The sequence below is a fragment of the Triturus cristatus genome, chromosome 3_1 (assembly GCF_964204655.1).
Source record: "Triturus cristatus chromosome 3_1, aTriCri1.1, whole genome shotgun sequence".
Taxonomy (NCBI): Eukaryota; Metazoa; Chordata; class Amphibia; order Caudata; family Salamandridae; genus Triturus; species Triturus cristatus.
The window spans coordinates 225,638,081-225,664,441 of NC_140583.1; the positions used below are offsets into that span (position 1 = coordinate 225,638,081).

The 26,361-nt window shown below is 44.8% G+C and overlaps 1 protein-coding gene across 8 annotated transcripts in view; it reads left to right on the plus strand.

Moving 5' to 3' along the window:
• Positions 1 to 26,361, plus strand: part of HERC1 (HECT and RLD domain containing E3 ubiquitin protein ligase family member 1) — a 1,817,725-nt gene that overhangs the window by 1,177,399 nt on the left and 613,965 nt on the right. For all 8 annotated transcript variants that reach the window (XM_085643727.1, XM_085643730.1, XM_085643731.1 and 5 more), the window contains 2 exons: positions 2,145 to 2,350; positions 7,759 to 7,883. In XM_085643727.1, coding sequence (XP_085499853.1) covers positions 2,145 to 2,350; positions 7,759 to 7,883 — 331 coding nt within the window. The remainder of the gene's footprint in view (positions 1 to 2,144; positions 2,351 to 7,758; positions 7,884 to 26,361) is intronic.

Genomic DNA, 26,361 nt, shown 5'->3' on the forward strand with positions numbered 1-26,361 from the left:
TAGGTCTGGAGCCCTTTGATGTCCGGACCTATGCGCCCGAGGGGGCGGAGTGGCCGGGTGGAGGTGGCCAGACGCCCAGCAGGAGAGGCGCCAGGCCCATGGGAGTTGCCGGGCGATCACACCTCGAGAGGGGAGGACAGTTGGGGGTCCCATCGATACTGTCCTCCGCCGGGGGCGATGAATGGTTCCTGCGGCACCCCCTGGCTAGTTCGTGGTGCCTCGATGGCGGGGCTTCGCTGGGGTCGAGGCTGGGTTGAGCGGGGTCGCGCCGGCTGGGGCACGGTGTGACGTGGATGCCAACAAGATGGCGGAGCCACGAGGAGTATGCGACCACGTGCAGCTCCGGGTGAAGGGTCTTGGTGCAGTTCAGACGGGTGGCCCGTGAAGGCCGGGGCGGGGAACGGGCACAGTCCAGGGGGTTAAGGACCACGCCACGAGGCCGGGTCCAACAATATACATGCGGCACTTATTGCTGCTGGGTCTCACACTAGCCAAGAGGGATATCTCTCGGGCATGGAAAGCGCCGACTGCCCCCTCGCTGAATGTGTGGAAGAGGGGCTTGGACTTTAATATGGGCCTGGAGCTCCCTATTTATGCTGCTAGGGGGTGCCCCCCGTAAATACTACAAGATATGAAAGAGGTGGGCAGACTATAGCGGTCTCCCCCTGGAGCCAGTTCCAGAGGAGCGGGAGGAGGGGCTCATCTAGCTTCCCCCGGAGGGGGGGGGGGTACACGCAGGGACTGGGGATGGATCTGTCTGACTTATGCTCATGCACGCTGTCGTTGGTTGAATACAGTATGGTGCGGTCGGGGGGAGGGAGTTGGGAGGTTGGGGGGGGAGAGTTGGGGGGTTGGTTTTCATCTGAAATGCATTCCAAGTATCCTATTATGATAAAACTGTCAATGTCATGATTAGTGTGCTGCTTGGGCCGATACCTCTGGGCTACAGGGGCCGGCAATATATGTGTTTGTTGACGAATAAAAACAATTACAAAAAAAAATATATATGTTCCAAAGACTGGTGTGCAAATTTAAATTTCAAGAGCAGTCAGCATTTGTTCTTTCTGTTGCGCTGCCTAATGTATTTTTTCCTGCTCCGCTCACTTTCATTTAGATTTATCCTTCTCTTACTCTTCAACTTCGTCTTCCAATTTTTACTGTTCAGATGCCAAATCTAGTGCCTTTATCATTGTTTGTTTCTTAAGTCTTTATAGGGCTCTAATGATGGATTACAGTCAGTGCAGCAGATAGAAGGCAACATTTAACAGCAGTGATGCTTTGGGATTTATCATAGGGCTTTGTGCTTTTATTTTGTAAAATAATAACTATATCATAGTTATAACATTTTATGAGTTTCCATTGTTGACATAAGTGCATGCTGTCATAAGTTGCCTTATCTCCTTCGCTGTACCTGCGCAAGAACTAGCTATAGTGCGTGTTTCTCTATTGCAGGTCACACATCAATCGTTTAATTATTTAAATTAAATGTTTCTAATTGTTTTACAAAAGAGTTCTTATGTGGTAAAGTCTATTTTAGCGTACCATTGGATTTATTTCTCCACATATTCAACAGTTATTTAGAGCAGGAAAGGATTTCAGTAGTGTTGAACATAGATAAAAGCCTAGGGTGCCACTCACCCTAACTTTACATTATCTCAAATGCTTTACCTCCCTGCTTCCATACTCTCCACTGACACACCTGCCCAGCTTGTCCCACTTCTTCTGCCGTACCGTATTTCATCGGTTCTTAGCTGTACTGCGTTTTAGGAATCATCTGTCACAATAACAGTATCATTTAACTTATTTACTTTTTCCTATTGCTTTGCAGCAACCTTCATCATATATCCGGGCCTTAAGATGAACGTTGATGACGTACTGTGTTCATACATGAAAGATAACTGATGTACTCTCAAACAATGCACTGTAAAATTGCACACAACAGAGACTTTTCTATTGATATTGTTAGCCACAAAACACTCTACCACACTTGTAAATGTCGGTGTACTGATTATAACTATCCAAACTTTGTTTAACGATGCCTGGAGGCCTAGTTAATTACATTTATTGTGTGTTGTCTCATTGTTTTGCTGAGCAGGTTTGATTGTGATTTTGAATGACCAGTTCTCCTACGAATATTCTTGCAGGCCCTCTGGAACTGGCGAATGCACTGGCCGCCTGCTGCCTTTCTTCAAGGTTGTCTTCCCAGCACAGACAGTGGGCTGCTCAACAGCTCGTTCGGACATTAGCAGCTCATGATCGAGACAATCAGACATACCCTCAAACATATGCTGATATGGCTGGAGATCTACGGAAATGCTCTTTTATTAAACTGGAAGCTCATCAGAATAGGGTATGCTATAGCAATATATTTTTCGTCTTCATTTACAGTATGCATTCTTAAAGAATGTATTCTTTTATCCAGTTATTAAGTAGATGTGTCCTTATGAGTTTGGGGTGGATAGGAAGAGCATGTTATCATTAGACAGCGGAATTCATATTTTCTTTGTTGTTGATAACCTATTGAAAAGTATTTCAGCATCGTTTTTTACCTTGGAAATATATAAGCAAAATGCTGGGACACATGCTCTTTGCACACTCTGACATCACTGACTATGTGTCGGGCATCAAACAGTCATAGCATAGCATCAACTAGAAGTACTACATTGTGGCAAATAAATAGCACCTCCTTTCCGTAATCCTTTAGTTCCCTTCTTTGCCACATCTACAAGTCTGGAATATGGACCTGCTCTGAGCTATGTCCAGTGATAGCAACAATCATGCAGCTTCAAATTAATTTCCATTTTTTTCTTATTTTCCTATGTTTTAATTTCTTATAGATTTCACTTCATACGAAGAGATGTAAAGGTCCTGGTTTAAACATTGCACAAGTACAAGAAGGTGATATCTAGCACTGACACAACAGCTGGACATGGGATTCTTTTCGTGGTATGACCTTGAAAGCCCAGCGCTCTTTAAGGGTGCAAGTTAATGTCTCATAGGGCAAGTTGGCACCATGAGGGAACCGTAGGCCCCTGAGAGTGATAAACTGCCTCGTTCCTTCAAACCAAGCACCGAAAAGCCATGTTATAAAAAGAAGCCTATATCTTGTAGAAAATTCAAATCTTCTAGAAAGAAATATACTTCAGAGAAATGGACAATAAAGAATGTGTTCTTTGTCATAGCATGGTGGCATGCCAGAACCTCTTCTGGATGCGTTTGATAGAAGGCTTGCGTGCAGTGTGTCTTTGACTCCTGCCATATCTCTTCCACAGAGAGTATTCTAAGCTGTTGTATCATAGGTGCTGGGAAGTTCTACAGTAATGCACAGGCTTACTGTTGACAAATGTATTGCTAAATAAGAAAGAAATTGAATAAAAACAAATAGGGAGAAATTGATTAAAACTGTTGTAGCACCAATCCTCCACCTAATCAAAACATTATCAAGAGGAGTATAATGCTAACAGTTAAGCTGCATAAGCATAGTCCACACAGTTTCTACAGCTAGATCAACACTGTAGACCCAAAAACAAGTTAGTCCTTTTCTCCAGCCTTTAGACTTACAGACTAGTTGTTCATGCTCCTGTGTTTCTTATGTTGGTAATTGAACCTTAGCTCTGATTGGACTGTCAAAATCCAACCTTGAGCCCTTTAAAGCCATTCTTCACTCTGCTACCACTCTTGTACCTGGCAAGCTACATGGCTCCCCTAGGAGGTGACGATTAAGTTAGAAACTACATGCTTTATTTTCAGAGCAGTCCATGAAGAACAACCAAAGTACCTGCACAACTCACTGAAATGTTTAGTTATCAAAGAAGTCTGAGAAGCAGAAGCAAACTAAATCTCACTTTATTGGACTGATAGCTAGTCCTTCTTTGGCTCTGACCAACCCTTTAAAATTCATTACCGGAAGACATCAAATGTACTAAAGACTTACTTTCATTCCAGAAAAAAAACTCAAAATGCACATTTTCTACCTCCATCTGAGCACTTGTCTCCTTCATTTATAGCACTTTCCTGACGCATCAATCACTGCCAAGGTAAGGCAAAAGACAGCACATTTAGGCCCACATGCACCAAAGCAAAACCCGGTCGCAAACGGGCAGATTCTCAGAATCTGCCCCTTTGCGACCGGTATTTTTGCATTTGGGATGCATCATCCCAAATGCAAAAATCGCAATTTAAGTAATATCTAAATTGCGATTACATTTAAGGAATCTCAAATTGAGATTCCTTAAATGCAATGCATTAAAGTAAAAAAATTAGCGATTTCGCTAATAGGGGGAGCAAATTACCATGAAGTTGAATTTCATGGTAATTTGCAAAAACTTTGAAAAATGCTCTAAAGTGCATTTTTCAAAGTTCCATTTTACACACACACATGCCCTTGGGGCATGTGTGTGTGCAAGATGTACTCATATGCAGATTTCAGGGGTGCAACAGGGTGTCCTTTTGACACCCTGGCACCCTTGAAATTGCATGAGTAATTTGCGATTCTCTAATTGAGAATCGCAAATTGAGAATGTCTTCCCATTCATTCCTATGGGCCTCTAGGCCCATAGGAATGAATGGGGAGGTATTCCTTAATTGCGAATCGCAATTTGCGAGTCGCAATTAAGGAATGTTTAGAAATCGCAATTTTTTAAGCGATTTCTACATGCATAGCCCTTTGCTATTCCTTATTAGCGAATCCTTATTTTTCGCTAATAAGAAATCGCAAATGGAATTGTTGATGCATGTGCCAGATCATTAGAAATGTTCTGACCCCACCACATACCGCAGGTAACGTCTGTGGGACTGCAGCAGGGCTGTATGGAAATATGCACCCTGAAAGCCCTGGATCCAAACAGAGAATCTGTGGTCAGAGGCATAGTTAAGGGCTAATTTACAGCATTTTGGGCCACTTTATGTGTGCATGACCAATCCTCTCACTTTAAATCACCAGTTGTGATGCGTTTTATGAAGGGCCTGACACACTTGTTGCCTCCAAAATGATTTGCATTGCCTCACTGATGTATAAATCTATTACTGGTGTTACGTGTGTGCATGCTATTCGAGACTATGCATAATTGATCACCACAGCTTATGATGTTCAAGACGGCCTTTCTTAGCACTGCCACTTCTGTGAACCGAGGGAGTGAACTACAGACTATCTCTGTGCTACATCTCTCCACCTCTTCCTTCCAAGACAAATTCTTGCTTTAGACTCAGGCTGCCTTCCATATTGGTGAGCTGATCAACTTGCTGACATTTTTCACCACATCCATCAAAAGAGGAGGAAAGGTTCCACTGCCTAGGCCCTAAGAGAGCTTGGAGTTTCTACATTGACTGTCAATGAGACCCATGTGTAGATGATCAACACTTTGTGAGGTTTGCAGGGATCAAAAAGACAACACAGTGCAAGAGAATTTTTATTCAGGTGGGGTAGTCCTTTGTATTAAATCTGCTGTGTGCTAGCTAAGAAGGAACCCCCAGAAGGTCTGTAGGCTTTTTCCATCAGGGCAAACACCAGCACAACAGCATTATCAAGGGGGTGCAGGTTTTGCAGTGTGGGCGTTGATGCACATGTTCACAAACCACTACTGCCTTCACAGCCAGGTTCAACATGAGGGCCATTTTGCCTGCTCGTTTCTGGAACAACACTTCCTTATCTGCGTTCAATTTTCAGACCATCCACTTTTGGAAGGTACTGATGTGGTATCCATGAAAATAGCAAATTACTTACCTTCAGTATCGCCCTTTATGATGGACACTGTAACTGCCATTTCCGTAATGCCCGCCCACCTCCCTCTTATTGTGGAGTGGAATCCTGTACATCATGATACGAGTTAGATTTTGGCACACAGTCACCTGCAGCTTGTTTGAATGACTCTCCGTCTGAGGGCACAAAAGGAGAAATATTTAAAATACTGCCAATGGCGTGCAGGGGCATGCTTATATGCCCTCCGTGTTGTCACTTTTGTGGAGTTGTGAATCCTTATGTGAGTTATGTCTCACCACCTATGGGTGAGCATTGTTGAAAAAACGTCTTAATCCAATCTGGTGCCTGGAAATATTCTAAAATTAAGGAATATGCGGAAAAGTAGAGTATCCACCAGAAAGACTGTTAACTTGTTCATCCTTTCACTCATTTATTCATTATTGCCGTAGCAGCTTCTGAACAAGACCCAGGACAGTGCAGGAAGACATATCTTATCATCTAACTTGACGTTAATGGACTCACACTTTTTCAAATGTAAGATAGCTTTCACTTTCCTACATTCTAAATCTGCATACAGTGCATTATTGCAGGAGACTCCACTTGTTAGAAGGTGGCAAAGCTGAAGAGAGATTGAGTAGGCAGGGATCTATATGCCTGTAACAAAGGTCACAATGTTGTTGGGGTTTCCACCTCAGTCGTACATGGACACGGAGGAGTGGCTATACTGGATAGGGTACCACTCCCGGGGACAGTATTGCAGGACTCAGAGAAGTGCTTCATTTTTGTCACAATCGGCGTACAGCGGTTGACACTAATGGCAGGCTCTGTCTGTGTGCCTACTGGGCAATATCAGCCTTTGTTAGACATTAGACAGCAATAAGCAGAGACTGAAAAATGGCAGTGGTCCCAGTTTTTGCTAGATCAGGTAGAAAAGACACAAATTACACCAGCGATCAGGGACTATTGAGTGACTTTTTAGAGGATCACTCTCTTGGTGATATATGGTAACATTTGCACCTGAGAGGAAGAGAGTACACATTTGTGTCTTGTGTCCATGTTACTTGTATGAATATGCATATGTGCCTTGTGTCAATGATACTTGTATAGACGTTTACCTAGCTTCTATTTTCCTACTGCCACGTATCACGAATAGCCCGATCCTCAAGGGTAGTATTTCAGATCACAGCTGATGCTTTTATGCCTTGATGTAGGATTAATGGTATTGTTATGGTGCTGGTGGTGTATGAACACATACTCAGATGAAAGAAGCTGTACTCATGCTTAGCCAACTTTCTATTAGACAGCTTTGGCTCGGTAGCCAGGTGTTCCAGGCTGCCAACCAAATATACACTAGGGGATAAATATGGAGGGATCAGCAGTATGAAAGGGAAAGAGTAGCAAGGAGTAAGCCGTATTAGTGGCCTCTTTCTGAAACTTGACAAGCGGTTACTACGATGACCCAACAGACTCACTTTTACGCACTAAAATACATCACAGAGTAACTAAAGCACTTTATTGGTCACTGCTGCATCGTCCACATATGAGATCACTTCTGGGTGTACATGTTAAGGGCTCTTAATTTGCTTTCAGTAATAAATGATAACAGTGGATTTTAAAGGATGAATTTACATATTTCTTTATTCATTTTCTTTAATAGCATTATGACATAATTACATTTTTACAACCCCGTTAACAGTTACATTTCCTTAATTTTGCAACTAAATGGAGGTGCTGTTACCTTATCTCCCAATCTGTTTTTCTGTTAAACATATTAGTCATGTTTCATATTTTCATATATGACATTGGTGATATAAAACCGAATGGGTGCATTATTTGCAGACAAATGTATGCTTTTTTAATAGATTCTAAGTTCAATATTGGGTTTCCACTACAGTTAACAAAATCCGAATTTATGCACGGGAACGGTGTTTCGGGTCTTTTTTTTTTCTGACCACTTATGACCTCCCGTGGTATTCTGCAGCTCACATTTATAATTATGTTATCCGGTTAAAGATGTCACACTGGAACGTCAAGCAAATGCTTTTTCCTCTCACTTTCAGGTTATTACCTGTGTCTGGTGCAACAAAAAGGGATTATTGGCTACTAGTGGAAACGATGGCACCATCAGAGTGTGGAACGTGACAAAGAATCAGTATTCACTACAACAGACATGTGTTTTTAACAGGTATGTTTCACCATATAGCTTAAACTTGCAGTAATGACAGGAAATGTATTTACTTTGTTTATTCATACTGGTTATATTGTTATTGACTGACAACTGAAATGGATTTTAGGATTTCCCGGATCTTCAGTGGTTGTTATTTCAAGCCACAAGTACAAGGACTCAGTTCAATGTACTGCACTGGGGAAGAAATACAGTGAGGACTGTAGCTCTGTCACTAACCCACTAGCCGTCCTGCATGGACAGTGCTGTCAGGTTACTTATCAGTCCTATTTCACGGTGGTCATCCAAACAATCTTTTCACCTAGAACAACACAGCCAAGCATAACATCAAGAGCAACAGGCCTTTGTTTAAAATGGTTATTTTAAAATTCTTAATCTAGTACCTAAAATCTTCACAGTAACCAAACAGCATGAAAATAAGCATCCAGAATAAAATTAACATTTCTAATGTTCTAATGAGATTGCCCATTGTACCCGTTGACAGCTAATGCAACTGTCCTTTATCAGAGTTCTGCCGGGAAGGAAATGTGCTCCCGTAGTAAGAGCACGCTGTGCTAGGCCGAGAGTTTACAGATATGCAAGTCTTAGTGTGAAAACCTCTCCTAATCAATGGTCAAATCCTTGACTTTATATTGGGTTTAACCTCTGATTTTATAATGTATTTACAAAATAAAATGGGGCTCAGAAACATGAGGTTCGAGGCATCTGAGCTGCAGATTACACACTGTGCATAGATCGCCATCTGGTGTTGGGCCCAGATGTTGCAGTTGTTTTTCTTTTGGAAAGTATTTGGAAGTCACGAGGTATGTGACTCCTCCTTTGGATCATATTGCACATGGGCTTCGGCTCCATCCTCAGATTGTTTTTTTCCGCCATCGGGCTCGGATGTGTTTTTCGTGCTCCAGTTCGGAACCATTTCAGTTTTCCTGTTCGGCGTGCAATCCTCCCCCCTTCGACGGTATTGTATCGATCACGTTCTCCAACACTCGACGCGACTCTCAACAATCTAAGTCTTTGATTCCGGTCGTCGACGAAGGCCTTCGGGCCTACCTGGGCTCTTGTCCTGGCTGATGGAAAGGACTCCATTTAAGAAGTGTCCTCGATGTGGGTCAAAGTTACCTCACACTGATCTCCATGAGGTGTGCAACCTCTGCCTCTTCCCAGAACACGAGGCAAGGGACTCTCCAGCTTGCGCCTCCTTCCGATCGAAGAAGACGATCCGGGACCGACGAGCAAGGAGAACAATGGATCACTCGTAGACTTCGATCCCAGACGACATCTTTGAAGAAGGCGTCGATGTCCCGGAACAGCACACCGAAGGACTCGTCCGCGCCTCCGAAGCTGACGACTCCCACGTCGAGGACATCACTCCGGCACAGAGTGGCGTGAGTACAGACGTCGACCCCGACCCTAAACCCCTGTCCACGCCATTGAAAAGGCTTCGGTCACGCCTTTGCCTTCAGGCCTAGGCATGCACCAAAAGACTGCTTCCCATACCTCGCTTTCGGGCCCGGTTAAGAAGCCCATCCAGCCTTCAGGCAGCTCGGGCTCGAGCCAGCCTACTCTCGGTGCCGACAAAACCTCATCGACACCGAAAAAGAAAACACCCCTTTTCGCGCCGAGCTAGACACCGAAGCTCTCGGCGCCGAAGACTAGCACCGGCTCCTCGGCACCGATAACACCCTCGGAGCCGAGCAAGAAGCCAAAAAGCTTCGACTTCGGAACTGAGGAAGTCAAAAGACACTGCTAAGCCCCACGGTTCGAAACCAAGAACCAGTGCCGAATCGACGCCAAAAAAACCCACAGCGCCGACACCATCGGCACCGAAGGATCTGCCCCTTACAGACTGTTTTGACCCGATCCTTACCAAAAAACCCTCGTAAAGGATCCAAAGACTGGACATTTGTCGCTTAGCACCAGAAAAAGATCACTGGACAAGCCTGCACCAGCTCCACCACCAAAAAGGAGAGACTTTGCCACCTCCCCTTTGAGGATTCCTTCACCTCCTCCTCCTCTTCCTCTTCCTCCTTCTCCTCCCCCACCACATCATTCTCCTACACCATCTCCAGATGAGGATGATGATGATGACATTATATACGATACAGGGGACGGGGCGGACAACCAACCAACAGGTGACCCTACTCCTACAGGCTCCCCAGACCCATGGGACGACTAGAACATCTCAGACGTCCGTAACATCCCGCAGGACGATCTTTAACCTTCCAGATCCTCCCCACCCCCCCCATAAGACACCATGGACTTTAACCAGCTACTCCATAGGGCTGCCCACTACCACGGGGTTGATCTCCACACAGACCCTGTAGAGGAGGAATTCATCTTAGATACATTCGACAATACACAGAGGTCCACCTCAATTCTGCCGATACTTAAGGGAGTTCTTAAGCACGCATCAGAGGTTTTTAAAGACCCAGTTAGAGCCAGGGTCACTAACCCACGAATTGAGAAAAAGAATAAAGCCGCCCCAACAGACCCACCCTATATTAAAGGACCCGCACCACTAGACTCCCTAGTAGTCTCCAATGCCAGGAAACGTGCCAATTCCCGGGCATCGGGTGAAGCTCCACCACCAGATAAGGAGTCTAAACTTCTAGACGCCTCTGGCAAACGGACAGCGTCCCAGGTGGCCAACATATGGCGTATCGCTAACACACAAGCGCTCCTAGCCAGATACGACAGGGCACATTATGATGTGCTGGGGTCAATTATGCAACACCTCCCTGACAAATATAAACAAAAAGCCAACGAATTGATTCAAGAGGGTAAAACCATCACAAACACTTCCCTCCGTTGTGCCCTTGATGCAGCTGACACCGCCTCCAGGGCAATAAATACCAGCACCCTTCTGCGTAGGCATGCCTGGCTACGCATCTCAGGTTTCAAACCTAAGGTTCAAAGTTCCATCCTCAATCACCCCTTTGATGAAAAACATCTGTTTGGTCCTAGTGTCGATATAGCCCTCGAAAAAATGTAGAAGGACACAGACACGGCAAAATCTATGGGAGCCTTGCAGTCTCAAGCTCCCAGGCGCTCCTTTCACCGTTCCTCCTTTAGAGGCAATACCAGAGGCTACTCCTCCGACAGCGCCTCCACTTCCTACAAAACCCCTACCCAATCCACCTTCACTAGGGGTTATCAAAGAGGCAGTTACAGAGGTAAAACTAACACCTCCCGCTCTGCCTCCATCCCCACCCAGTGACTTCCCTCGACTTCCCCCAGACTATTCCACTCCAGTCGGGGGCAGACTCCACAATTTCCTTCCTGTCTGGGCTACCATCACCTCAGACAGATGGGTGCAACAAATAATCCAATCAGGCTACTGTCTAGAGCTAACATCTACACCCCCCCCCCCCCCCCCAACCATTCCACCCAACCAGCGCCCTATGTCACAGGAACATTTGTCACTTCTGAAGCAGGAGGTAATCTCCCTCCTACAAAAAAATGCAATAGAACCAGTTCCTGCCCACCAACAAAACAAGGGAGTCTACTCCCTATTTTTTCTCATACCAAAGAAGGACGGCTCTCTCAGGCCCATTCTGGACCTCAGACCCCTAAACCAATACATACACTCAGACCGTTTTGACATGGTCACACTCCAGCAGGTGCTTCCTCTGCTCTCCCAAAACGACTTCCTAACCACCATAGACCTCAAGGACGCCTATTTCCACATTCCCGTTCACACCGCTCACAGGAAGTTTCTCAGATTTGTAGTGGACGGTCACCACTACCAATTCAAAGTACTCCCTTTCAGAGTCACCACAGCGCCACAAGTGTTTACCAAGTGCCTAGCAGTAGTGGCAGCACTCCTGAAAAGACAACACATCCACGTCTTCCCATATCTAGACGACTGGCTTATAAAAGCCAGCTCATACAGCCAGTGTGTACAACACACTTATACCACTATCCAACTACTTCACGACCTGGGCGTCACAGTAAACTATGCCAAGTCCCATCTGCATCCCCTCCACGTACAATAATACCTTGGTGCCACCAAAGACACCTCAAAAGTGTTAGCCTACCCCAGCCCTGCCAGGATAACAAGCATACAAGCTCTTCGCGCCAAATATCAACCTCAACACTCTCTTCCAGCCCGAGTGTTTATGCAACTTATAGGGATGATGGCCTCTTGCATATTCATAGTACCTCATGCAAGACTCCAGATGCGTCCTTTCCAAGAGTGCCTAGCACGCCAATGGAACCAGGCTCAAGGTCAACTAGCAGATCTGGTGTTGGTAGACGGTCGTGCCCATCGTTCTCTGCAGTGGTGGAGCACCAAAAACCTTTCCAAAGGACGACCGTTCCTAGAGCCAGTTCCTCAAATAGTTCTAACAACGGACGCATCGCTCTCCGGCTGGGGAGCTCATCTACTACAACACACCATGCAGGGCAGGTGGACACCTCAACAAAAGTTACTCCACATCAACCATCTGGAGTTACTGGCCATATTTCTAGCCCTGAAAGCCTTTCAAACACACGCCTCAGGCAAGGCTGTCTTAGTCCGCACAGACAACATGACAGCAATGTACTACATCCAAAAACAGGGTGGCACACACTCTCTGCAGCTCTCTCAGCTAGCACTGACCATATGGAGGTGGGCCATACCTCAAAACATTTTTCTCCTAGCACAACATGTCCCAGGAGTCCAAAACACCATTGCAGATCTGTTGAGCCGTCAAACTCAACAAATCCACGAGTGGGAACTTCATCCACAAGTTCTTCAACCATTCTTTGAAACGTGGGGGCAACCACAAATAGACCTCTTCGCCACCAACGAAAACGCCAAATGCCCAAGCTTCGCCGCCAGATATCCACACCCATTGTCCAAAGGCAATGCGATATGGATGAACTGGTAGGCAGATTTGCGTACACTTTTCCGCCTCTCCCACTCATTCCATTAGTGGTGCGCAAATTACAGCAACATTCCCAAACTCTCATCCTAGTTGCTCCAACTTGGGCCAGACAACCGCGGTACACCACATTGCTGGAACTCTCCGTAGTTCCGCACAAAAAATTACACCTCTCTCCACGCCTCTTAACCCAGAACCATGGAGAGATCAGACACCCGGACCCAGGTCAACTCAACCTTGCGATCTGGCTCCTGAAAACCTAGAATTTGGTTACCTTAATCTTCCCCCTGACTGTATGAACGTCATTAAAGAAGCTAGACGGCCTACCACTAGAGCTTGCTACGCAGCCAAGTGGAAACGTTTCGTGATTTATTGTCACAACAATGTCAATCCCTTAGATGTGTCTATCCAACACATCATAGGCTACTTACTACACCTGCAAAGATGCAACCTAGCCTACACGTCTATTAGACTACACCTTACTGCCATAGCAGCGTATCTACAAAATAGACAACATCTATCACTCTTTAGAGAACCTGCCATAAAAGCCTTCATAGAAGGCCTCAAGAGAATAATTCCCCCTAGAGTGCCACCCTCACCGGTGGAACCTAAACATCGTTCTCACAAGACTAATGGGGCCTCCATTTGTAACGCCCTGAACGTCTCAGGATCGTTTAACAGACACGATAATGAGAACGCAACCACTTGTGAAGGTTTAGTTATTTTAATGAAGGCAAAAATAATACAAGGAATAAACAAAGGTTATAGTCACTGGAATCCTCCAGGCTAAAGTACGTTACCAGCCCACAGCACGGATGGTCCTAACCGTCCTCTGCATATACGCCGATCCCGGCGTATGCCAACAGAGGGCAGAAATGAAATGGCCGACAATGCCAATCGGTAGGCTGTGAGGGGCACGAAGAGTGTTGGGGAGAATCGAGGAGTCAGGGAAACACCCAGCCGGGGTCTCTACCTGAAGGGAGCAGCCGCTCAACCTCTTCCTCAGACTGCACCTGGACGCGGAGTCACCTCCTGGTGATGCGTCACCGATACCCCAATCACAAGCAAAGAAGACTGAACCGAGAGCAGCCGCTCGATCGATCCCGTGGACTTCCGAGTCTGTAACGCGGCAAACACCTCCTGGTGTGCGTTACAGCTGGCAGTCCCTGTATCTCTGGTCGGGCTGGGAGTTACGACTCCAACCAGCAAAAGCGCCACTGCGCTTTGACTCAGCCGAGTCAAAAAGCGAAGCTCAATGGTTATCCGGTAGAGCTTCCGGGTCCTTCACAGGTGACGATGGGGCAAGACACGGCCCAGGGAGTAACGACTCGACCTACCTCCGTTCTTGCCTTACTGGAGCACCACTCCGGAACACTGCTCTTCACTAAGCAGGTACGTCGGTGTAAACACAATATCCGACAGCGTTGTACCTCCCGGTTCCTCCCTTTATAGGGCGTGTTTTCCTTGAGTTATGTAACAGCTCTCCTGTTTACATAAGGGCGTGTTTTCCTTGAGTTATGTAACAGCTCTCCTGTTTACATAAGGGCGTGTTTTCCTTGAGTTATGTAACAGCTCTCCTGTTTACATAAGGGCGTGTTTTCCTTGAGTTATGTAACAGCTCTCCTGTTTACATAACCTCTCAACCGCTAAGCATCCTGGGAGATGTAGTCCGTTTTCGCTGGTTACCGTTTTCCTCCCCTCGCATGACAGGAATTCTTGACACCATTTGAACCTCTACATAAATGTGAGCTTCAAATTTTAACTTGGAAAATAGCTTTCCTTGTAGCCATTACTTCCCTCAGAAGGGTCAGTGAGATATAAGCACTCACCATTCAAGAACCTTTTCTGCAAATGCATCATAATAAGGTTGTTCTCCGCACTAATCCAAAATTCCTTCCTAAAGTCATTTCTCCCTTTCACCTCAATCAATCTGTGGAACTGCCCGTATTCTTCTTGCAGCCACAAACCATTGCAGAAAGAGCTCTACACACCCTAGACGCCAAAAGATCTTTACTCTACTACATCGAGAGAAAAACAACCCTTTCGCAAGACCAAACAACTATTTGTGTCTTTCTCACCACCACACAAAGGCAACCCCATGTCCAAATCTGGGATAGCTAGGTGGATTGTTAAATGCATACAGATTTGCTACCACAAAGCAAAACAAACGTTATCTGTTCCACCTAAAGCCCACTCTACACGTAAGATAGGGGCTTACATGGCATTTTTAGGGAACATCCCCTTAGATGATATCTGCAAAGCAGCTACATGGTCTACACCGCACACTTTCACTAAACACTATTGTGTAGATGTGCAAAATAAGCAACAAACTAGTGTGGGCCAGGCTGTCCTCAAAACACTGTTTCAAACAACTGCAACAGATACCGGTTGTCGCCGCTAGGAGGGGGTACTGCTACACAATCTATGCACAGTGTGTAATCTGCAGCTCATATGCCTCGAACGGAATATGCTACTTACCAGTATGCATCTGTTCTTGGCATGTAGAGCTGTACACACGCCCATCCGCCTCCCCGGCTACCTTTATCTGTTCCAGTTTTATCTTATTTAGATACAGCACACATGGGCATCTTTCCTGTTTCTTACAAAGCTCCATAATTTTCCCGCTGTCGAAAAACAATCTGAGGATGGAGCCGAAGCCCATGCGCAATATGATCCAAAGGAGGAGTCACATACCTCGTGACTTCCAAAGACTTTCCAAGAGAAAAACAACTGCAACATCCGGGCCCAACACCAGATGGCGATCTATGCACAGTGTGTAGATCTGCAGCTCTACATGCCAAGAACAGATGCATACTGGTAAGTAGCATATTCCATTCTTAACATTCTAAGCTATCAGGACACAAAATGCAGCCGCTCTGTCAGCTTGTTAATATTAAGCGCCCATTACTAAAACCTTGACATCTGCTCTGCAAGGGGCCATGTTAGAATTGTGGCACGTGTCATTGAAGGTAATATACAAAAGTCACTGGCTGTGAAAACAGACCTACACACATTCGGCTAATGATATGCAAGCAAAACAAATGGAAAAGCAGGATATATTGGCCTAAATAAAATAGAGACTGTTGTGGTTTCCACAACACAATTTTTTAACCTTTAAGCACTGTGGCCGAGATAATGAAGTGAAAAAGGCTAATGATGAAACTTGACGTACATGAAAGAAAAACGAATCAAGTCTATCGTACAGTTAAAGACTTTTGATAACCACAAGGTTTTCATCATGATTTCTGATGGAACAATACAAGCAACTACCAGTGTTTGGTGTAAGTTTAATATTAGAAGTTTTGAACAGGAGATTAAGCTGTAGATTGGTAATGCAATGGGTAGTATATACCATGACTAGATGTAACAAGATGCCGAGGTCCCTTTTCCTACAAATCTTTGCTAGCCAGGCAGTGTTTGCAGTTCAGCATTGTTTTGGATATGGAGTTAGTGGAATGTTTTTGAACACATTTTCATTGAGGTCAATTCACCAAAATGCCCGGGGTAATGAAAGAGACTTCACTTGCCCTTTGACTTCCCCTCCTCCATGTGACATCACCAGAAGTGACATCTCATGAGTTCTAATTCGGTGACATTATAGGTAGTAGCATCATGTGGCCTTTGATAACCTAGAAAACTTACTGTTGTGAGCCAACTCTGATCTTATTTCAAAGAGGCGGGACCACAGACAGACAGGCTGGCCTATGGCAGCTTCAAGACAGCAAGCGCAGTTCCTATGTGGCCATCCATTTACTTTTTTCTGCTGCTGTCACTATGTGCTCATCTCTCTGCTTCCTTATTCTTTTCTCTCTCGCCATGAACACATTTCTCTAGCCTCTAAAGCCTCTATCTTCTGCAATGTGCGTCTGTTTTTGTACCAAGCTCTGGCACCAATATCTTTTGTTATTGAGTGCTAAATAGTGCTACTCATCCCGATGTTGCATGTCAGAGTGATTTACATCACAACATATTATACAGAGACAGTGAGTCATACAAGTGTACAAGTGTGTAAGTCGATGTATAGGAAATGTTGCTTAAGACATTGAGGGCTGCAAGGTTGTTGGGACCTGTGTCAGAATGCAGGCACGTGGGTCACCGTGGCAACCTTGCTGAGGTGTAATTTGAATGTGGGGAGACTCTGCAGTTGCTGTCTTACCGTTGGCTCTGCCGGTCGCTGCTGTACACTTGGAGAAATAAACTGCCATCCATTTACCTATGAGTCTCCCTAACTGAAACCTTTCACTGGCGACGACCGGGAAACGGACCACGCACTACCGACCGGCAGAGCAGGCTTCTTCGTCTTCTTGCCCATTACCTGGATGCAGCGAGGGAGCGCTGGTGGACTGGTGAATCCGCGTTTCCTTGTCTGGCCTTTGCTCTCTGTGGCACGGCTGAGCGGCGTGTGACGCGTGGAGGCTGTGTTTGGTTTTTCTTCCTCTTTCCGCTTCCTCCTATTTTGGCGGAGGCCATGCCGCATCATTCATTACACGCTCTGTTACGTGTTGACTAGGAGTTTTTGCTGCCTAGTAACAGTGTTTCTGGCCTACTTGGAGTCCTCAACGACGACCACAATCCTTCAGGTTGCCTAGCAACTTCGAAGTCAGGGTCATTCATGCATATCATCATGTGGCAAGCAAGATAGAATTAGATGATCCCGGTGATTGGCACACCATTATTCAAGTTTTGAAAGTGCCAGCAACAAAAGCCATTTTGCGCATCGGTGATGCACACACCTAGGTGTTGTGAGAATGTCACGTCCATTCCTAAACGTGTTCTTTCTCTAGAATGTGTATGAGAACATAGTTCTGACTCAGGTAATGAAGGAAACATTGTTGTCATGATGATTTCCAATGCTGCTGATTTTGAACAGAACGAGGTACTTGAATTAGACACTGTGGGTATGAAAAAACCTGTGTACCAAATTGGTCTTGCAAACATTAATATTTCTGCTGTGGCAGATTCAGGGTTATTTTTTACCCTCATAGGTCCAGAAGATTGGAGCAAAATTGACAATGTCACCTTGAAGAAGTCGAAAATCAAACCTGTTGCGTATGGTGGTAAGCCAGTGGAGATCCCGGGTGAATTTGACAGTAATTTGCACTTTAAAGATCACTGTACTCCTGCCACAATATATGTGGCGAAGGAAGGGCCTAATTCACTGGGCTGGTTAGAACCAAGGAATTTAGCATCATTATAGAACCCAACAGTCCTGAGCAAGTTTTACTTAAGGAAGAATACCAATCTGTGTGGGCAGTTCAGGGTAGAAATTAGAAATCAGCTTTTCCTAATGTGTTCTGAGAAAAATTGGGATGAATCAACGGATTCTCCCATGGCATAATTTTGAAGGAGGGAGTCCAGCCAGTAGTCTACAAGCCCAGACGGATGACTTTTGCCATGAAGAGGGAGTTGGAGCAGGAATTGGAATACTTATGTCAACAGGGTATAATTAAGCCAATAGAAAGCTCTGAATGGTTAGCCCCAGTGGTTTTGGCTAGGAAAACCAATGGCTCTCTCAGAATGTGTATTGACTTGAGAGACCTGAACGAGAGGATTTGGGTGGATTAACATTCCTTGTCCAATATCACGGAAATGTTAACTTCGCTTAAGGGTGCTAAGGTTTTTTCAACCTTATATATGTCTGCCTATCATCAGGTCACCTTGCACGAAGAGAGCCGCCATCTGACGTCATTCATTTCCTCTTCTGGTGCATACAGGTTTAAAAGCATGCCATTTGGGTTAGCGTCAGCTGCTGCGGTATTTCAGAGAGTCATTGAGGCGTTGTTTGAGGGCGTTCCACATGTGAGGTGTTTCCAGTGCCAGAACCCCTGCCCGTTTGGCCCCCCAAAGTACTCCAAGAAGTACCTACTGGAGCTCAGGAGAGGTAAGTGCCCCTCTCCTGAAGTTTGCTGTCACATGGGGAACGTTACGGAGTTTAAGTGTGGGGGCTGTAATTTTAGATTTAGTCCCAAATTGACTTGCTCATGGACAGTGACTGATAGCACGAAGGCTAAGCCTCGACTCTCCAAGGTCGTCTCCAACAACACAGTCGCTACCTTAGCAAACCATGGAAAAGTGGGCATTCTCTTAGAGCCCTCTCATTATCGCTACTTTCAGTGTATTCTGCTAAATACCCGCGCATTAGTCAAAAATAAATACCAGTTTGAATGTCTGATGCAGGTCTCTAATCCGGATATTGTCTTTTTGACTGAAACCTGGACTAAAGGAGGCATCAGACCCGGACTGGCATACCGCTCTTCCAGCAGGTTACTCCGTGATGAGCCAGGATAGGCTAGGGAATAGATGCGGAGGTATAACAATAATATATTGCTCTGAGCTGAAGTTTCAGGTGGAATCCATTACACACCTCCCGGCGAAAGCTATTCTATTTACTCTTAATATTAATAACATCTCTACCTTCCAGTGGCTACATTTATATCGTCCACATGGACCTAGAGCACCCTTCACTCAGGCGCTACAAACCCAACTTGAATCCTGCTTAGAGTATGTCACTTTCACTATTCTGGGTGATTTTAATTTTCACTTAGAATTTAATAACAACAGTGACAGTACGAGGCTATGCGACAACCTGGCTGCTTACGACCTTTCACAAATAGTATCAGATGCGACCCACTTGGCCGGCCAAACACTTGATTGCATTTTTACTAACAATCCTGATATTGCCTTTGTCAACATTGCTCCATTACCTTGGACTGACCATAAGGCGTTACATTTTACACTCCAATACAACAACCCTAATAATGCCTTCTTAAACAGACCCGCCGTGGTGAAAACATGTCCCTGGTACAAAATAGGGGGAACCGAGCTAAAACAGGCACTCGACATCAGCCCACCCCTACCGGTCATTGATAACAATGACACGGTTTCCCAATTTGAGGATTGGATTCAGCAAGCAGTAAATCGGGTTGCTCCGGACAAAAAATCTCTAGAACTCGAAGAGGGCAGGTGACATCTCCGTGGTATGGACCAGGTCTCAAAAGCATGAAATGTAATTGCAGGTGAGCTGAACGATTATGGAGATCTAATTACAGCAAGGAACACAAACTAGCGTATAACTTAGCGTTGGAGCAGTACAAGGAAGCCATTATAAGGGCCAAACAGGACTACTTTACGGCTAAAATTGGGGAGCCTAAAACCTCTAAACAACTTTTTAAAACAATACAAGCTCTGTCCAATACGTTTAGGCCTGATCAAGCCTTCTGTAATTCGCTGGCAAGTTTTTTTCAAACAAAAGTCCAAAATATTTATGATGATCTCCTTTTTACTGTAACCACTGCAACTGCTTACACTAAGTTACCAGTGGAGGTGGTTAGCTCTCAGAACCAATTCACAAGCTTTCCCAGTTTCTCACCAGAGAAGGTGAAGCATCTTCTTCTGACTACCAAGTCAGGCTCACCCAATGATCCCTGTCGTCCCGCAATTCTACATTTAGTTCCAGACACAATTAGTACCTAGTTAACCCCCATCCTTAATAAAATAGTTGACTCAGGGAGTTTTCGATGTGCCTGGAAAAAAGCTTGTATCAGGCCGATCCTAAAAAAAACCTGCCCTGGACCCAACTGAGGTTAAGAACTACAGTCCAATCTCTTGTTCGCCATTAGCAGCCAAAATTCTAGAAAAATCAATGAACATGGAACTGACTCAATTCCTTGAATCTGACAATCTGTTAGATCCTAACCAGCATGGTTTTTGTTCCTGCCACTCTACTGAGTCGGCACTGATAATGGCTACAGAAGGGATTCGTGGTCAGGTTGATAGGGGGGGCTGGGCCATCCTCATCGACCTATCGGCAGCATTTGACACCGTGAATCACACGGTGTTAGTGCAGCGGCTGGAGACTTTGGGGATTGGGGGTATGGCTCTGGCCCTCCTTACCTCCTTCCTAGCATCCAGAGAGCAGAGTATAATCTGGGATCATCTGCAATCTGACCCCTCCATCTTCCGTGTGGGGTGCCGCAGGGTGATGGAATTTGGTAAGGGCCCGTCCGTGTGGAACCAAACCTGGTGGCCAATAGAGGCGGGTGAGTGTCCCTGTCCTATAGCAAAGGTTCGGAATTTAGGAATCATCTTGGACAATTAATTGAAATTCGCAGGCCAGATTAACCGCCTTGTGTCTTCCTGCTTTTTCCTATTAAAGATCCTACAAAAGATTTTTCTTTTTATCCCTCAAGAACTAAGGAAAACGGTGGTGGTAACGCTTATTCTGTCTAGAATAGACTACTGTAATGCTCTCTTTGTGGGCATTGATAAAATGCAGCTGGCCAAATTACAGTCTCTACAAAATGCAGCTGCCAGTCTGCTCTTAAATATTCCTAAAGGTTATTCTACTTCAGCTGGAATTAGAGCATTACACTGGCTTCCCATCCAGCAATGAGTGGAGTTTAAGGCTCTCTGTCAGGGTCCATAAGGCACTTTATGGTGGCGGAGCCGCTGACATCCAGAAATTGTTCCCTAGGTATGTCCCCACGAGGAACCTAAGATCAACGAATGGAGGTCTCGTTCAAACTCTTAAATTTTGTTGAGCCAGATGGGGGGGCAGAAGCTTTTCCTATCGTGCTTCCAAGTTATGGAATAAGATGCCTACCACCATGAGGCTGCAACCTAACCTGCAGCTTTTTAGGAAATCACTTAAATCCTTGCTGTTTTCGTCTTAATCAGCTACAGCAACTCACAGTGCACCATTGTCTTATTGTGTCAGTGCCAAGACGCCGCGGCATTCGAGCACTTTATAAACATTATTTTCATTTCAGGATGATACTTTAGTGTACGGGAAAAATATGGAGTACCATGATAAGACGTTGGCTGTGGTTTTATTCATCTTGACAGATAAGGGAGTGAAGGAAGTAGCCCGATTAGGGTCACCCGGCTCACTAATGACTACCTGCCCAGGACTGAAATAGACAAGCATAAAGGTACATTATCTACATTTTGTAACTGGGCTAAAACAAGCCCTCAGTGGAATTTTCCAGGCACGTGCAGCTAAACAGTGAAACACAGAAAAAACGGTTTCAGTACTTCTATCTTTACACAAAGTATCTCAACTCCAAGGTCGTTCCATTCGGGCCCCGCCACTAGGCAAGTGGGTGAGGGCCTCTATCTAGTGAGAAAGGTATGCGCTAATAACAACAGTGTATTCATTACTGGAACGGAACAGAAAGAAAGAAAATGAAACTCTAAGGGGCGCATTTCTCGGAATTTAACCAAGATCAGTTTCGAACAGCTGAAAATGGCATCTGTGAAGAAAATGGCACTACGAATGGTAACTTACACAGGGCAATACGCAAACATGAACATTTCTATTCTAACAGACCCTCATTTTAGCATCAGCTAAAACATTTTCTAACAATAGTAAGCGATAGCAAACTTCAAACAATAATAAAATCACATTGATGAACAATTATGAGCATTCCAGGTTATCAACATTTGGGTGTGAAACGGTGAGGAGGAAAGAATTCTAAAAAATGCCCTCGTCTATATTCATAAGATCCTTAATATCCTTTTGTATCATGATTGCGACATTTCTATTGTGAATTGATATCTTCTGTTTGGGCTTGAGAAGTGTAGTACAATAGGAACAACAAAAGGGAAGACACTGAACGAGCATACAGCAAAGAACCAATACCACTAGGAGGTAAATAACTTTTTCAAGAACCCAGCTCAAGCTTCCAAAAAGAGACCAACTCCAATTCCCACTTTCCGTTCCTTTGACGTTCTCGAGGATGTCTAAGATGTGTTTGGTAAAATTATTTTTCATATTCTTAATCCCGACTACGCATTGGTCGCCCACTACCGCACAAACACCACCACTCTTAGCTAAATAAAATCAACTTCTTATTTGGTCTGTTCTGAATATATACGCATAATCTCGAATTGAGTGGTGATGTCACACAAAGCTGCTACTGTAGTATTAGACAGGATTTGCAGCTTACATCCAGAATATTCTCTAGCTTTCTCACCCCTGGCCATAGAAGTACCACCAAAAGAGAAAATAGAAGAAAGGGTGTATCCAAAAGTAATCCCGTTACTATAATTATTGACCTCTATATTGATCACTCCCTCACAAAATTATTTTGTGAGAGTCCTTTTAACCCAGCGTACAATGGGCTTAGCATATTTACTGGGCACACCTAAGGGTAATACCATCCCAAGAGCCACATCATCTGTTCCATTATGGACGTTGGAGTATGTACCATTAGACAAAAAGTAAAACCCCGGGTGTGCATAAATTGGTCCTTCATAATCTACTGCAGCATATCGAGTGTTCATTCCAAAAGTACTCTGATCTTTGTCATTCACCAGAGGCATCGTATTTTTATACAGCACTATTCCAGAACAGTTGATCTACAAAGAAGTGTCTGTACTATTCACAGTGGGGCAGCAAGCAGGATAATAACCATCTCCTGGTTGACTCTCAATTCCTTGTAATGCTAGCCCACCAAAGTAACATTCTGTTCTTCCATATAAAAATTGTCGCAATATGTATTGTTATCACTACCTGGATAACCCATTACCAATGGCTTTCTATAATATAGACAAGGTCCTGGATAGCCAAAACCAAAAACTTGCTTCATTTCTGTAAACGGCGTTTGGCGAGTATATGTATAGTTTACAAGTGACAGTGGAAATGCAATCCATAAGCTAGTAACAGATTCAGTGGGGTAATAAGCTGTCCCTTCTCCGAAGAATCTCTTGTGTGTGTCTAGAAATACATTACTCGGGCTGTTTTTTTATTTATTTCCAGGGGGATAACCTTACCCTTATTGCACAGTCATAATTTGATAATTTTTCAAAACCCCTGACACTCCACACAATATTATCAGCAGAACCAACAGAACAAAACATGTTATTTGACTTTTTCGTGTCCACACCATATCATGCTGGGCCACTAACCATTGTCTGCTCTTCCTCAGTAACTTTTCTACCAAAAGGATGCATAATGTATAATAAAGGTGGCCAAAATGCAAAAAGATTTACAAGTTCCCAGTGTGCGTCAGAGCCTCACTGGTACAGGCTCATATTGTCCATCAATAAGTTGGCGCTCTTGAGGCACCGGCAGTGGAGCTTGCTCGGTCCTAAGCTCTTTTCATGTATCCCGCGCTGATCCAGATGGTACAATTTCGAGGTATACTTCACTCTTCCCTAACTAATGTTCGAACAACTAAGATAAAGTAAACAGAAAATTCTCCACTAGTTTCTGTTAATTCTGTTGGTACTGTAACTCAGTACTAGCTACCTTACACAGTCCATCCCTAGTCTTTTTTCTCCTTAGATTCAGTAGCCCTCAGCCGAGGGCGCAAATTGTACCTGGTAGCCCCAGGCACCGTGTGATCATTGAACAAAGGCTCTTGGATAGCTTGTATTTCTGGGGGAACAGCCTCGTTTGAAGCATTCTCATTCTCCTTATCCGTTTGCGTCCAAGTTAACTGGGCGTCGCTGAAGGGAACAAACCTAGGCACCTGTTCGCACTCCATGTCCCCTATGCCGTCTTTGACTGACTGGTCATATGGTAATGCCAAAGGAATCCTCCGACAGTGGGTAGCATGTACCTTTTTTTGATTAGCGACCTTTACAGCCGTTCGTGTCACCAACAAAACCTGCTCAGGACCTTTCCAGCGTGGCTTCAAACTTTTCTTCTTCTGAAAATTACAAAGCAGCACATAATCACCAGGCTGGATGTCGTGGCCGGGTCCATTTGGTGTGAAAAGTAGGAATTCCCGCACCTGTTGGTGAATAGAACGTAAACTTTGTTAATTGGCCAAGGTAATCAAGCAACATAGGGTACTCAATATCAGACTACCTACGAAGACGCGGGACGCCCCAGACATTGGCCGGGTGCCCGAACACGACCTCGTAAGGAGACAATCCTGTCCTAGAATGAGCTGTTTTTGTTGACAAAAGAGCTAACGGTAAAGCATCTGGCCACCTTAACCCTGTTGTCTCCTGATTTTTGCCAGTTTCAGTTTGAGAGTACCATTGTACTCCTCGACCTAACCCGCTGACTGTGGATGAGTAGCAGCATGAAATTTCTGTTTCACATGTAGACCCTCACAAATCAATTGAATCACTTTCCCATTAAAATGATTTCCGTTGTCACTAGAGATATTTCGGGGCAAGCCGAAACGAAGAAAGAACTCCTATAGGAGTACCTTCGCAGTCTTAATGGCTGCGTTATCTTTAGTGGGGTAAGCCTTAACCCATTTACTGACTGCACATACAACCACCAAAACATACTTAAGATTATTGCATCTCTCTAATTCGATATAATCCATTTGTAGGACTTCAAAAGGAAAAGAGGGTGGTGCAAAATTACCAGATGATGTTTGGGTACCTTTCTCTAGATTATGCAAAATACTGACCATGTAGTACTTTACTAAATGCGCAGCAGTCCTGGAAATGTTGTCATTCTGCTATACAGGGGATAACAATCTACAAATTCCCTTTGCACTAATATGAGCTGGTCCATGTGCCATTGTGACCAGGGGAAGAACATATGCATTTGGCAATATCCATCTCTGTTTGCCTGATTTTTCAATCCAACATCCTTCCTCATTCAACTGTGCTGTACCCTCTTGCCATTCTGCTAATTGTTCTATCAAGGCTTCACTTTGTATCTCCTTTGCACTCTTAAGGGTATTGTCAAACATTACAACTTCGGGAACCCACCTAGCTGGACCTGCTACGAAAATTCATTTCATCTTCGTTCAGGCCGTTTCCTTAGCTGTCTGATCTGCAAATGCATTTCCTCTACCCACATCATCAGTAACCTTCTTGTGGGTACTACATTTAATTATGGCCAATTTCTCGGGGAGCCTTAAAGCAGACAAAAGCCTCAATATGAGGTGCCCATGCTGAATCTTGGTGCCATGAGAAGTAAGGAACCCTCTCTCTACCCAAGCCGGCCAAAATTATGGGCAGCCCCAAATGCATACTGGCTGTCAGTATAAATATTGACAACCAGTCCTTCACTTAATTCGCGAGCTCGAATAAGGGCAGCAAGCTCAGCAGCTTGAGCAGACTGATAAGGGACCCGTGATGTCTCTACCACCATGTGCAACGTAGGGATAGCATAAGCTGCAGTGGTGGTGCCATCTGGTAATTTAAAACAGGAGCCATCAACATATAGTTCTCCTTGGGGTCAGATAGGGGAAAATCAGTCAGGTCTCCCCGTCCCTCCGTCTCTTCTTCTGTCCGAAAGATACAATCATGTTTATCAACTGCATCATTCTCAAAAGGGAGGGGTAGTAACGTGGCTGGGTTCAGAGTGGCACATATTTTAATCGTAATGTGTTTAGCAAACAATGTTACTTCATAGCCAGTAAGACGTGCACTGGTGAGGTGCTGTGTCTTTGTCTTATTCAAAAGAGTATCCACAGCATGGGGTACCATAGTTGTGAGGTCAGTATCAATTAAGAGTCAAGTCGATTGTCTAATCGAAGTGGCCACAGCCGCGTCCGCTCTCAGACAACTCAGGAGGGTCCTAGCAACAGCGTCAGGCAGAGCAGAAAAATAAGCACAAGGCCTCTGCTTATCACCAACCTTTTGTGTTAGATCAGAAAGCTCGCAACCAGCCATCTCGAGCAATAACAGTTTGTTGT